Source organism: Neopelma chrysocephalum, unplaced genomic scaffold, assembly GCF_003984885.1.
Source record: "Neopelma chrysocephalum unplaced genomic scaffold, ASM398488v2 Primary Assembly neopelma1_88, whole genome shotgun sequence".
In the NCBI taxonomy this organism is placed as follows: domain Eukaryota; kingdom Metazoa; phylum Chordata; class Aves; order Passeriformes; family Pipridae; genus Neopelma; species Neopelma chrysocephalum.
The window spans coordinates 2,898,309-2,909,899 of NW_020897750.1; the positions used below are offsets into that span (position 1 = coordinate 2,898,309).

Consider the following 11,591-nt stretch of genomic DNA (forward strand, 5'->3'; position numbering starts at 1 on the left):
ACTGGTACTTGGGGAGAATGGGCCAATGGTACATCCCCTGGTGGCCTAGTGGTTAGCGTGCAGGACTTTCACTGCTGCGACCACGGGTTCAAATCCCGGTCTCCTGGCCTGATGGAGGTCGTTAGCCCTGTGTGGCCATCCATCTATGAGAAGGACACTCTAAACAAACCTACGTCCTGAGGACCTCACTGCCATTGTCCAAGCTTGCTTGGCCCCGGCAGATGAACCTTAGGATTAAAGGGTGGGCTCAGTTCAGCGCAGGCTGTGTCTCACCTAAAAAATCCATTGCGCAGGCTGGAAAGGTAAAAGATCTTTCCCCAAATCTTCGTTCGCGAAGATGGGCCATTATTATTACATTCACGCAATTCTCTTGTGTTGATCCATCCACAACTAGAAGTACTTTTGTTCCTGGAGGCACTATAAACTGTCCAAAGAATAAAGCAGGACTTCAGAAAACTCAGTTTAAAAGATTGGCTCAATAACCTTACCATGAGGTACATTACCCAAACTTACTACTTTGTCATGAAGAACAAGAAATTCTGAGTATGTGGATATTAAGTGCAGGAACACTCAGGCAAAGAAACATCTGAATGTTCAGAGCTGGGTTTTTTTTTCTTGGCTGACTGCATGTAAAAGGACAAAACGTATTTTATAAGTTAGAATAAGTATGCATGTAAAATTGAGCTGGATTTACTCACTGTGCTTTGATTATCTGGGAACATTGTTGAAAAATATACACAAACAAGTTCTGACTCCGTTGTTTGCTCAGAGGTTTCCCCTCCCTAATGCATACCCCATACTATAAGCTTAATGCATTTGTTCTCATTTCTGGCTAGCACATTAGAAAAGAGAATATATAGATAGTACTTAGTCTGGAGGGGAGTGGATGGGAGAAAGACTGAACTGTCTGAAGAGGATACATATGGCATGTTTACAAAAGCTTTTAGATTCCTTGTCTGTTTTCAGAGTAGCTTTAGGTATTAGTTAAAATTGCTTTTTACTGAAGAAGTCCATTGTGTTTGGTAGAGAAGCACGAAAAAAGGTCACCACAAGCAGAGGTAGGGTGGGGGGTACACAGGCAGGAGGTGAAGCAGCTACTCGCTGCACTGACACACCAACTGAGAGCTCTTCACCTCTGACTGACTCCCCAGCTGGCACAGAGCTTTCTTTTCACCCTTAAGGCTTTTCTTCCATTTGATTCAATTCTTTCTCCACCCCTAACTGTTGAAGTGTCACTGTTACATCCCTTGATTCAATCCACAATTCAAGATTTTTTGGACAGCTGAACTTTTTACCCGATGACTCTTACTAGACTGGCATTTAAAGCTGACCCTGTGTTTTCCAAAAGGGACAGGTCATTGTCACCAAAACATTAGCATTTCCCTTCCCAGCATCAGTCAAACTATTGTTTTGCCATCAGTGCAAGGCTGTGATTTCCAGTTATTCCATGCCTGCTTCCCTTCCAATCAGTATTTTTGTAAGTGTTAGCATAATTAAACAAGCTGTTGCTTTGAGTTAGACTTGTGGCACTATTGCATGCTTCTCTTTTATTTTTTTTTCTGTACAGTGGAACAAAGCAATGCTTTGGAAAAAAAAAAAACATCCAGGAAGTTTACACTGGTTTACATTTATTTAAAAAAAATATTTAGACACTTCTGTATTTCACCTGTGGATTATGAACTACAAATCAAATAGGGCTCATCACTTCAAAGAGGTTCACAAGTACAAAACAGTCTCCTTCTGGTATCTTCACATCCTCCTCTTCTGAGTGCTTATGTACAACACTGTGAAAAAGAGAAAGTGGCATGCATAAGAGGGCCCTGGTAAATAAGTTACAGGAGCCTGTTTATTTAAAACATCTTATTTCCATGGCTTGTAAATTGACACCATAATGAATCTCGTTCAGCATGAACAAAGTCAGTAAACTTTTAAGTCCAGGTTTCAAAAAATGCTATCAAATTTAGACATTATGTATTACTTTGGTTCAGTGTTTATTACGCTCATAGCCAAAACACAATCCAAGAGATGGAGACTGAAGAGAGGAAGAACAAAGCCAGTACCCTGCAGTATTACCGAGGGGAGCACAAGAGATTTCCTAAGCAGCAGAATTACAGGTGTCAGACACTAATGCTGTGATCTTTCAACAAAAGCTGTAAATCCCAAGCACTTAAGGCAAAGCTAATGATAAGCTCTGAAGCAGCAGAGCTCCATCTGCATGGCTTGTGATATCCCCAGAACAGATCCAGTCACAACACGAAATGATACTGCTCCTAAACCTGGGATGTCTTCAGCTCTCTCCTCAGCCTGGTCTTCAGCCTTCTGCCTCTCATCCATTTGTTATAACTTTCACAATAAATTATTTCCTTAATTGGTTCTCCAGCTGTAATAATCACTCTGCTTCTTAGCATAACAGTCAAAATGCCTTGCAAAAAGCATTTGGCCTCATTTCAAGGATTACTTCTCCACCCAAAACGCTCTTTTACACTGGTGCCACATTCTCTTTGACTCTTTTCATAACGTGGAATTCAGTCCTTCTTTCTTTTTATTCCCTCCCTCCTTGCTGACCTCCATTTTCTTCTCAAGTAACTTAGTCAAACTCTGTTTCATTTACCTTCTCTACAAGTCTCTTCACATCTGACTTGTGAACCTTTTCTATTTTTAGATACTCTTCTCCCTGGCATGCCCTGCTATTACAGCCTGATACCAGAGTCATTCCAGGAGCCTGGGATTGTCCTTGAAGTGCACGAAAATCCACCTACTGCACTAGGATGTTCAAAGGCTCAGCAGTAAAGCATGAGTGATTTTCTTGACTGGTGGTAAAATCTTTACTCAGAGATGAAAATAGCCTCCAGTACTAATAAGTAGCATTCATTCAGTTCTGGACAACTGCCTCTCACCAGAAAATATTACAGTGTCACTGTAATATCTGCACTGTTTCATAAATTTATGCAGTAGCTTGCCTAGCAAAGCTAGGTGCAGAGGCCATCTAAATAAGCAGCAAGTGCAAAGAGTAAGCCTGTCAAATGATAGAAAATAAGCTCCGAGGAAGGCTAGAAAAGAATGTGCTTCTCTGAAATGAACTTCAAGTTCAGAGGCAAAAAAGGCCACAGGAATGCAGAAAAGCACAGACTGTGGAAAGTGAAATTGTAAAAAAGTAAATGTGGTAAGGCTTCCAAGAGGGCCTAAAACTAATATTCTTACAGGCAGCTTGCTTATACCTCAGCCACCCCTGAAATTCAGAAGTAAATATCAAACCACAATTTTCTAATGAGCAATAACAGAAGCAGTAGGAATTACCATTATTTCCTCGGATAAATGCATCCCCATACTTGTTCTTTAATTGTCCATTTACATATTCTTCAGTCTGTTCCAGAGCTATATTCATATACCCATCCAGGCAAGCCAGGACACCTGAAAAGCGACAGTTTAAGAGAGAATCAGCTGAAACTTATTTTAAAATAAACAAAAATGCATTGTGTTTGAATAGTACAGGAAAAAAACCCAAATCTGTATCTTATAACAAACCAAAAGCCCAAGCTTGGCCAGATGTATTCTTCAAATAATTCAGCTGGGAGACAGGAATCTCAGGCGATCAGTCTGGTAGTGACGTTGCCAATTGATGTAAGGGTTGTGGGGGTAAAAAAAGTCATTAAGGCATGACTTTGAAAAGATGGACAATTTTCACTTTAAAAGTTTAAGTTGTCCCCTCTCACTTGTGTTTTAAGAACCTGTGACATTAAGAATAAATGGATAAGCTAAGGACAAGGCTATGTAAATTGAGTTATCACCAAACCTTGTGATGGATATAGCTGAAAAACAACCCTTTTCATACAGGACACCATACACACTTTTAGTCATATTCATCTTCATGCTTACAGATCTAGAAGAACATTAGATGAAAGTCTCTGCTTTGATGTAAGCAAAATTCTACATATGTTTTGACAAAGGGCTTTCAAATGGCACTGAAATGTTCCCACAAAAATAAAATTACACTGTTTAGTGTGTAGTGCAACTAAAGAAAAATGTCTGTAATATTAGATGTTCTTTTGATCAGGAAAATATGCATTTTAGTAGCACTTTTTTTAGACAAATATTTATGTTCTCACTTCTAATAGCACCTGTTGAAGGCTGTACCCTGTTCACCCAGTACTTCCTAAGTGCTGGCAGCATGGTGGTATTTTTTAATTCAAAGCCCCTCCCAGAACCACAGCCATCTGCAAATTTAACTCACCTGATCAACAGAACAATGTGAGGATTAAAGAATGGCTCAGAGAATGCAACCTGATTTGTTAATCATGCACATAATTAATACAGCTTTTTACAAGTTGTTTTATCTCCCTTTTGGATGTGTGTTTCTCTGACTTCATCCTTGCATGTGCAGACAATACTACTAAAATTATTTTTCATTCTGTTTGAAAAACACTTATTTTACCTGGCAGTAAAACTTGAAATACAGTATATTAGCTGTACTTGGGGAGAGGGAGAAAACTGAGAATCCTCCTCTAGGACACATTCTCATTTTTCAGAAGTGTTACTGTAGTATCTTCCATGTAGTAATTAGGAATTGAAGTTCTTCTGCCAGCTTCTCATGGTTTAAAGATTATTATTTTCCTCTCTGTTTTTCCTTCCTCTTTTTCCACAGACATAAGAAAAACTGCTCACAAAATATCACGGAATGCACCAAAAAACCTAAACCAAACAAGGTTCAAAACTCTCTTCCATTCCTGTAATCCTGAGTGCTCCATGCAACAATAGAAAACAAAAATATGTTTGTCCAAAATTAAAGTTGGACCATGCAGATTTACCTAGGCCCCTAGGCAGTATTTTCAAACTCTCTGGTTCATGGCTGTTTCATTCTCTTCCTCCTTTTCTTTGTGTTTACTCTAAGGCCACTAATGGCATCAAATATTATCCTGGCAGTTTTATCTGGTTTAGCTGTATGTAGAGATGTTGCAATGTACAAATCCATATCCACACATAGAAATGGTACATTAATATACCACTGATTACTTTTCATTGCCCAGGGCATGTGCAGCACTGGGCAATGAATCAAGACATTTCACAGTTACACATCAACATTTGCATTAGGACACGTTTTGTGTGCATGGTGGCTCAGAGGGTGGAGGTACAGACATAAAATTAGCAACACAGCCTGGGGGAGAATCTAAACAGATCTGCAACAAAAAGCCTGATGTGCTGTTTCTTAAGGCTTTTCCAAGTGTTGGTTACGTTTCTGCAGAAAACAAAACAGTGCCTATTTTCTCAAATGAAACCAATATACAGATTTTCAACCACAAGGTCACATCAAGTGGGAAGGATGGAGAGCACAAGGAAATAAGGAAGGGAAGGTGGGGAAAAAAAAAAATCCAGTAACAAATAAGGGTATTCAAGCAACTATGGTTCAATTCCTTGTAGGTCTAACTGTAGGCATGCTAAACTAGCTTTGTGGAGGGAAAAGTTGAGTAGTTCATCTACAGCATTTACAAATGGACCTTATGAAGCAGGAGATATCAATGGTCTCAAAGCAAATAGGAAGTGCATCAAAAAAACAAATCCGGTTTGGCCCTGCCTTGTGTGCAACCTTCAGGTAAATGATGACTTGCTTTAAGTGACTTTAATGAGCTCTCCCTACATTCTCCTGCAAGAAAGAACGACAGAGATGCAGTGAAGTTTTTAATATGCCAACCCAACCTGAAGCGCTCAGACAATGTGGTTCTCAAAAAAATGAGACTGAAAATTCTGTCATCTGAGCGACACTAAAGAGAAACAGGAAGGGATAAGGAGGCGCTGCTTGCTCTGTCAGTGAACAATTACAGTTTAGGACTGTCATAACACAAAGATTCCTTGTCACAGCACAAACAAGTCTCCTCTCACAAGTGCCAGGCTAAGCCAATTGAAGTAAACCTATCTGAAGCAGTGATCTGTAGCAGAATGACAATATTTAAGTTACTACAGAATGAAATCTCTGAATTGTGCACAACAGAAGTTTTAATTAAGTCTGGATGCTACTTGGACAGGTCAATAATGGGAGTAGGACCAGGACATTTCACCGCACAGAAAAGTTTTTAATTTACTGGTTAAAAAATCTACAATCCTACATACAGTACATGAAGGGCTACAGACAGGCTGAAGAGTTCTGGAATAAATCTGCTGGACTGTGTTAAAATGAAGAGGGCATACAGCAGCAAAGCCACATTCTGCTTTCTCCTCTATCTCTATGAGTCTTGGTCCAACACAGGTCTAGGCAGTTGTTTAACCACAAATGTCAGTAACTCTTTCATCCCTCGTGTAAGAGCCACCTTATGACTGACAGCACAATTAACTTTGAAGCTTTTCTGGACCAAGATCCATACTAGGAATTAGAGAACAAAAAGGTGAAGAAAAGGGTAGTTCCAACAAGGGTTGCTGTCAGAGCACTGAAAAGGGGGCTGCCTGGCCATTTCAGGAGTTGTAATGCCAGATGATCTTTACAAATGTCAGTTTAGAAACTCTGAATCACCCCAAGACTCCTGTTGAATCATCTGTGACTAAAGACACTTATGATTTAGATCAGTAATTTTAACCTCTAAATCCACTGTTAACCTCCTTTGTTTCTCCAGGGCTGATTTTCTATTTTTAATGTCACCATTCTGAGATCTGTATTCACGTACTCCAAGATTCTGGATCACACTGTTTTGCTTTTCAAAATCAATACATCTATTCCAGCCTCCCCAGTCAATTACTTTACTCGGTGAGAGACAGACAGAGAGCATACCTCGATAATCAACTCCAGAATTTAATTTTACAACAACTGGCCTTCCGATGATTTGTTTTAGGAAGTCACTCGGGGTTTGCTTCCGTAGACTCATCTTGGTCTTCTCTGGTAAGCTGAGAAGTTAAGAGAAAACATTTGGATAAGAAACACAATCCCATATTGTCCTAAATACTCTGTAAAGACAGGCAGACCCCTGATTCTTAATACTTTCAGTAGGAGAGAATATCAAAGGAGATAAAAGCAAAACCTTAAGGGTGAAGGTGGAGAGACAGAGCTCCTAAAGCCACTGCATTAAACCTTTCCTCTGGCATTTTTATAACTTCTGAAATTAACATTAAGGATCCTTGTTTGCCATGCTGTGGATCTTTTAAACTTCCAGAAGTGCCAAAGGCCTCATCATTGCTAGCACCTTTTGCTAAAATTATCTTTACTAAATTTAGAGAGCTAAGCCATAAGTGTTTAATGTCTTCAGGGGGTGGAGGGAGAAGTCAGAACCTGCTCCATATACAGGAACAGCAAGAGCATTTTGATCTCGGCTCGCAAATACAAGCAAAGAAAAAATTTGAAAGGATGCCTTCAACTGAATCTGTTAAAGCAGACTAAGTTAAGGCTTGTGATTAAATCAGAGAGAGATCTGAAATGATGATCTGATTTAAAAATCCATCGCACAGACACCCGCCCAGTCAGTATTCGCTCAACTTCTGCCCCAGTGTCTCTTTGCCCAGGGAACATTTGTTCTGCATTTCCAGCCGATGGCAGAAAACCCCAGTGCGGTGCCGACTTCTCGTCGCTGCTTCCTGCGGCAGATCGCACCGGGCGATTCCAGCCGCGAATCCGGGGATCCTCGCTGGTTTTCCCACCAATACCCCACCGCCACCCGCGTCCCACAGCCGAACCTTTCCCGGACCAAACGTGTCCCAGGGAAGATCCCGGACGGAGCGAGACCGCGGCTCCATGAACACCCAGGACGAAGCCGAAACGAGGGCCGGGCGCGGAGGCGGGGGGGGAAACACAGCACCACACCGGAGCCCCCTCCTCCTTCCCCCGCACTCACCGCCCGCCGCTTCCCGGGCCCCTTCCCGGCTCTTCCCTTCCCGGCGCTTCCCGCGCCCCTTCCCGGCTCTTCCCTTCCCGGCGCTCACCGCCCGCGTGGCCCCGCCCCGCTACGGCGCGCCGGGTGGGACAGTCCGCGCCGGAACGCGCATGGCGGGGCGGGGCCTGTGGATTTTGGGACGTGCAGGTGATGCTTCGCCTCACTGCCCCGAACCCGCCGGGCTGGGCTGAGAGGGGCTCGCCCTGGGACACCCCCCTTTCCATGCCGGGCGGCTGAGCCGCTGGTCTCTTCGCGGAGATGCGTTTTCTTACGTCTTGACTTGCGGTTCCTGGCGAAATAACGCCCCGTCGGTTTTACAGGGAGAGAAATCCTTTCGGAAAAAAGATTTCTTGTGGGGAAAAATCATGGAATCATTTAGGTTGGAAAAGGCCTCTGAGATCATCGGACCTCTGAGTCCAACCTTTGAACACCACCGTGTCAACTAGACCGTGGCACTAAGTGCAACATCCAGTCTTTCCTTACACACCTCCAGGGATAGTGACTCCTCCACCTCCCTCCACAGCCCATTCCAATGTTTACCCACCCTTTCCCTGAAGAAATTCCTCCTACTGTCCAGTATGATCCAGTATATAATCGTATTCTGCTCTAATGGGATCCTGTTAATTCCCAAATGATCTTGTCTTACATGGGCGTTATCAGAGATGTGGTGAACACCTCTCAGGTGTCCTGTCCAGGACCAGACAGGAAGGTGCTGCTCAGTTTGCTTCACAAGGGGAATTAATGAAGACAGAAACTAAGGTTGTTTGGTTTTGTTTTTGTTTTGTTTTTTTTTTTTTTCAAATGTCACCTGGAAAGAATGTGGCACAAGAAGAAGCTGAACTCATCTTCTATTTTTCCCTGTCTTCTCACCTGTCTTTTCTCCTTTCCTGCTGCTATTTTTTTTTTTTAAGGGATGTGGTACTGTGACAGGAGTTAATCATCTGTGAAACCTTCTAGACCAGATTTTTTTTTTTTATTCTTCCATTATTGATTTAGTATCTTACTGAAACTCTCAATTCTCATGATATGAAGAAAATACGGGTTGGTATTCTCGCTTCCTTCCAAAGTTGTTTATCTTCTCTTTTTGAACACATGTCCAGTAACAATTTTTTTTCCTCGAAGCTTAGACTAAAGGGATTTAAGAGGCAAGGACTGCAAGCCCAACCTCATTCACCTGCCTGTCCCAGAGTTCAAGCACAGGCACGGACAGGAAAGTTGGGCCACATTGTGCCCGTGTTTCCAGGCAACCGTCATGTTAATCAGGAGCATCCAACTGTGCTTGATTATATCTAGTACTTGAAGCAGAAAAGGAACATAAAATAGTTACTCTGGGGAGCAGGCTTGCAAAGTTTTATTTGGCTGCCTGGCTTCAGTGCTTAATGTCTTGATAAGGAAATATCCTGGATTTCATTGTTATCGATCTCCAGTATAAAGATTGGGCAAATAGAATTTTCATGCCTGGGCTGGTAAACTTTCATGGCAATTTCACAAATCCAAACAGGGACGTTTTATGTTTCGCAAGCCTTCCTCATAGTTTTATTTCTTATGAGTTTGTCTTCAGAGCTAGTATTTCTTCTTTTTTTGTTTTGTTTTTTTTTTTTGAGCCGTTAGAACCTGATAAGCTATTTTGCCTTCTGCTCAATAGCCCGCTTTCTAGCCAGCTGAGGCATGTCCTTAATTATGGATACTTTGGTTGTCTGCTGTCAGTCAACAAAAATTTTTGTACTTTCCTGCTTCATACCCTATTAACCTCACAAACAAATCTAATTTCTATCACAGACAATAAGATTGGCAAATTTTCTGTCCTTAGCTCCCGTTTTTCATAGTTTGAGACCAGGTCATGAACCCAAATCTTCATTAATTTTCCTTCATTTGTCATAGGTCTTGAAGCAGTCTCATGTGCTGTTCCTAGAGGTAAATTAACCTTCCTGCAGGAAGGTATATGTTGCTGAGCATTTGGGGTAGCGTGATTTGCACCTGAAAAGACAATTCCCACCTTGTACATTCAGGAATATTATGTCATCACATCAGTTATTAGACAACCTAGAGAATGTGTTATTTCCTGAGTGACAAAACCCCAGTGACCTCAATGAGGTAGTCTTCAAAGGATTTAAGTAATCCATACTCAGTGGACTCCTTAAGGACTCCACAGCTTCAAGAGTGAAAATAGAATTCAGATATCATTGGCTAATAATCTTTTGCTTTTTGTCATCTAGAGGAAAAAGGATTTTGATCTAAACCATTGCATACCTGACTGTCAGTAGATTCTTTTAAACACTGCATTGCTTTATCCTTTCCTAGTGTACTATGACAGAACTTTTTCAGCTCTGTAACTCATGGAAATCAGTGAGATGCTGCCCTTGCATTTTAATCAAGATGAACTTGAAAGGTGAACATTGTAAGTGGTAGAAATTATTTATAATTTGGTAATAAAAGTTTATGTCTAGCACTCCAAATTTCACACATCTGCTATGTGCTGGCCTTGAGATATAGAACAATTGCAATTGCCTTTACATTTGGCCTCAGATGAAAGGTCATAAATTACAATGATAGAGTTCGTAGATGTTCCCAGCTCACAAAATTTCCATATTAACATCTTCACCTCAAACATAAATGGTTACAAAGTTACAAAGAAAAGAGTTGTGTTGGCCTTTGTCAACTGAACTTAATGATGGACGTCAGTGGTTCATGTACTATTGCTAACTCTTAAACATAAAGCATCATGGAATCCTTGTTCAGAGGACTTAATTAAAACTTTACAGTTAGCTTTAAAAATGAAATGGGATTTTACAGTCTCTCTCTCTCTCTCTCTCTCTCTCTCTCTCTCTCTCTCATCAATGTGCTAAAACCCTCTTCAAAGTTAGGAAGGTTTTTCCCTACCAGCTGCTTGAAATAAAAGCATTTCCATAGAGCAAGGTGGCTACAGAACACAGAGTGTGTCAGGAGTGTCCAATTTTTCTATTTCTTGTGAGTTGTACATTGTTTATGTAAGTTAAATGCAGATGAAAAACAATCCAGATGACAAAAGAATGTCTGTGGGACGTTTTGAATTCAGCCTAAACAATCCCCAGCTACCACTAATAGATGGAAAAAAGTCACAGTCTTTAAACAGTCCTCACCTGAAACTTGTGTCAGAGAGGACAAACCCATTCTGGCTACAATCCCAGCACACTCCATGAATTTAACTATCAACTTCAGTACCTTCTTAGATTAGGAAAAAGAAAAAAAAATATTGAAAATTATGCAATAAAATAAGAGGTCAAGTTCCAAATCCAGGGAAGCTTTTCCTGTCACTCTGAGAGTGAGAGAGCAGAAGGAGATACCAGGCTCCATGAAATAGTGTCAAGGTGGAGAAACTCTACAATTCAAGATTAGCGCTGTTATTGCAGGGTTTCCTGAGGGCCCTGAAGTAAACACAATAGTATGTTTGGGGTTTGAGAGGTGGAAGGAGAGATTCTGCTCCCACTGAAGCCGGTAGAAGTTTTGCTAATTACTCTTCTGTACTCAGGATGCCTCTGTAAGTTATTGAAAATACTCCTGACATCTCAAAAGTAATCTATCTCTATCAGCTGGCACCAAAAATACGACTGTTAGACTGACAGTTGTCACCGCTTGGCTTTAGGAACTTCTCAGCAATTGATTCTGGTGGCTGGACAATCAGCCAGCCCACTGGCCTGATTCAAAACTCCTCCTGTGGATTCAGAATAAAACAGGCTGCAGATCCTTTCTGTCTACTTTAGATCA

General features: G+C 41.3%; 1 protein-coding gene across 2 annotated transcripts; it reads right to left on the reverse strand.

Moving 5' to 3' along the window:
- Nucleotides 1-1,515: 1,515 nt before the first annotated feature.
- LSM6 (LSM6 homolog, U6 small nuclear RNA and mRNA degradation associated) lies at nucleotides 1,516-7,909 on the reverse strand. Of its 2 annotated transcripts, none has more exons than XM_027692721.1 (4): nucleotides 7,809-7,909; nucleotides 6,755-6,867; nucleotides 3,298-3,411; nucleotides 1,516-1,784 (listed from the first exon to the last, which is right to left on the reverse strand). In XM_027692721.1, exons 2-4 carry the CDS (start codon nucleotides 6,846-6,848, stop codon nucleotides 1,750-1,752), a joined length of 243 nt encoding a protein of 80 aa, XP_027548522.1. In that variant the 5' UTR covers nucleotides 6,849-6,867; nucleotides 7,809-7,909; the 3' UTR covers nucleotides 1,516-1,749. The 2 variants fall into 2 exon arrangements, with proteins under 2 accessions (XP_027548522.1, XP_027548521.1); XM_027692720.1 differs by lacking the exon at nucleotides 7,809-7,909 and adding an exon at nucleotides 7,651-7,769.
- Between the last annotated feature and the right edge of the window lie 3,682 nt (nucleotides 7,910-11,591).

Coding starts and splice junctions, on each gene's coding strand:
- LSM6 (XM_027692721.1), bottom strand. CDS start 6,848: ATGAGTCTACGGAAGCAAACCCCGAGTGACTTCCTAAAACAAATCATC. Junction 3,412..6,754: donor TTCTGGAGTTGATTATCGAG/GTATGCTCTCTG, acceptor GTCGCTTTTCAG/GTGTCCTGGCTTGCCTGGAT. Junction 1,785..3,297: donor ATTTATCCGAGGAAATAATG/GTAATTCCTACT, acceptor TCTTTTTCACAG/TGTTGTACATAAGCACTCAG.